Source organism: Carlito syrichta, unplaced genomic scaffold, assembly GCF_000164805.1.
Source record: "Carlito syrichta isolate Samal-C Ts95f unplaced genomic scaffold, Tarsius_syrichta-2.0.1 Scaffold239338, whole genome shotgun sequence".
NCBI lineage: Eukaryota > Metazoa > Chordata > Mammalia > Primates > Tarsiidae > Carlito > Carlito syrichta.
In genome coordinates, this window is record NW_007183434.1 from 365 (window position 1) to 2,696 (window position 2,332).

Consider the following 2,332-nt stretch of genomic DNA (forward strand, 5'->3'; position numbering starts at 1 on the left):
GAGAAAAAAAACACATTAAGGAAATAAAGGTATACTAGTAAATGGAATATTTTAACACTGGTAAAAGGAGCTTACTAGCCCTGTATTCAGCTACTTTTTAGAAGCCAGTTAAAAGCCAAAGGGAAGGTGGTCAATTCCCTTACTTGGTAGGATTTCTTGGTGAAGTCTGAAAAGGCAAAAGTTAGCACAGTATAAACAAGATGGTGGATTTCTTATTTACTTTCCAACACTGAACTAGGTATTTTTCACAGCACAAACAACAGTATTACACTTCAAATGAAATAGGTTCTTTAGAAAACATTATCTAACACCACTTTTGAGTTCTTTCTTCCTGGGGACACTAACGTAAAGATTACCCTAAAATTATCCCCAAAGATTAACCTAAAGTGTAAAACACTGGACACTTCCAAATTTAAAAAACCTTACCGTCTTACTGGAGATCTACTCCTTCTGTGCCTTGGTGGGGGAGGCATTCGTCTTGGTGGAGTTCTTCTTCGAGGAGATGGCCGCCTTCTTGGGCTTGGCCGTCTTCTAGGTGAGTATGATCTGCCGCAACAAACAGAAATAGGGTCTCAATACATCAGGAGTGAGGAATTTGACTTAATTCTTAAGGGCCACATTTAAAAAATGAATATCAAGGAACACAATTTTTCATTTACATAGAGATGTTTAGGGTACACAAACAGTGTCCTCAAATTCTCTATGTAAATCTAAAATGCAACATTTATGCTAGACATTTTCTACTGCTTCGAAATTATCCTAATTCTACCTAGGAGAGTAGCACATAAAACATAAGATCTATATTGATCGTAAAGCCACAACTCACCTTGATCGGGATCTATGGCGCCGTCTAGGTCGAGTGTGAGAAGGAGAGCGAGACCGTGTCCGGGATCTTGATTTGGAACGTGTCCGAGATCTTGGTCGGGTCTTCTCTTTTTCCTTTTCTTTTTTAGAATTTTTTTCTGGAGAAGGTTCTTTAGGCTCTGGAACAGGTTCAGGCTTGGGAACTTTCAGAATGTCACTGTGGAGACAAAGCTCATTTTTTCCACCTTCTTATACTCGGACGTCTAAGTCATAACAATGATGTAACAAAGTATTTATTTTAAAAAAGTTTTTAAAATCCAGAAAGACTTCCTCTAGCTCCAAGACATAGATATATATATACATATATATATATATCTGTGAAATTCAGTAAGCTACTAACAATTCTAGCCACATATATATTTTTTAAAGTGTAAAGTTGACAGGGTGCCTGAATGAAACGTAATTGTACACCTAACCTTAACTGTACCCCACAAAACCATAATAAAAAATACTGATTAATAAAAAAAAAAAACCACAAAAAAATAAAAAATAAAAAAATAAAGTGTAAAGTTGCTCACAATATATTAAGAAAAAATTTATAATATATAAAATACGTGAAACAACACAACCAAAGGACAGTAGTGAACATTCTTGGAGCATTTCCTTTAAAATACACTCTCCTAAACAATTTCATTTTCTCATTGTCAATAAACTAATTTTATAATTTAAAAAATCTAAAAGGGACCAGTGCAGTGGCTTATGCCTGTAATCCCAACACTTTGGGAAGTGGAGGTGAGAGGACTACCTGAGCCCAGAGGCTTGAGACCAGCCTGGGCAACTTGGTGAGACCTTGTCTCTAAAATAAATCAAAAAAGTAGCTGGCTGTGGTGGCATGCACCTGTAGCTCTAGCTACTTGACACCTGAGACCAGGAGGTCAAGGCTGTAGTAGTTGTGAGTATGCCACTGCACTCCAGCTTGGGTGACAGAATGAGACTCGGACTCAAATTTAAATAAATAAAAACGTAAAAGAAAAACAAGAAATCTTAGGTGTTTACCTCAGAGATGACATATTTGCAGTCACTATTAACAGCATAAAATTTTGATTATAAATGATTTTTTATGTACTTGCCTAGTAGAAGTGGCCTCCTGTACTGAAGGTTCTTTTACTTTCACTGAAGGTTCTGGGAGCTCTGGTGTTTTTTCCTTCTTTTCTGGAGCAGGGGAAGGACTCCGGCTCTTGGTTCTGTGACGGGGAGATCGAGAATGACTGCGCTTTCTCTCTCTCCTGACAGGGGAAGATCGTCTTCTAGGGGAAGGAGATCTGGATTTGCGTCTAGGATGAAAGCAATTTTTTTCAGGTTTTTAAATAATGTGGATTGGGAGACAGGGTCAAAGGGAGAAGTGAGGATTAATCTTTTTTAGTTACACCACTGTTGTTTCTATCTGAGAGGTTTATGTAAATGACATTCTAATCTCATTTACCTGATAGGGAAAGGGCCAAGAGAAAATGAGAAAGGCAAATGAAAC

At 37.4% G+C, this 2,332-nt stretch overlaps 1 protein-coding gene across 1 annotated transcript; it reads right to left on the reverse strand.

Annotated features, from left to right (window-relative positions):
- Positions 1-426: 426 nt before the first annotated feature.
- LOC103253606 (serine/arginine repetitive matrix protein 1-like) lies at positions 427-2,138 on the reverse strand (the record flags this gene model as incomplete). Its single annotated transcript, XM_008051862.1, has 3 exons — positions 427-546; positions 827-1,021; positions 1,935-2,138. Coding segments are annotated over 3 exons (519 nt in total), but the record flags the coding sequence as incomplete, so codon positions are not given.
- Between the last annotated feature and the right edge of the window lie 194 nt (positions 2,139-2,332).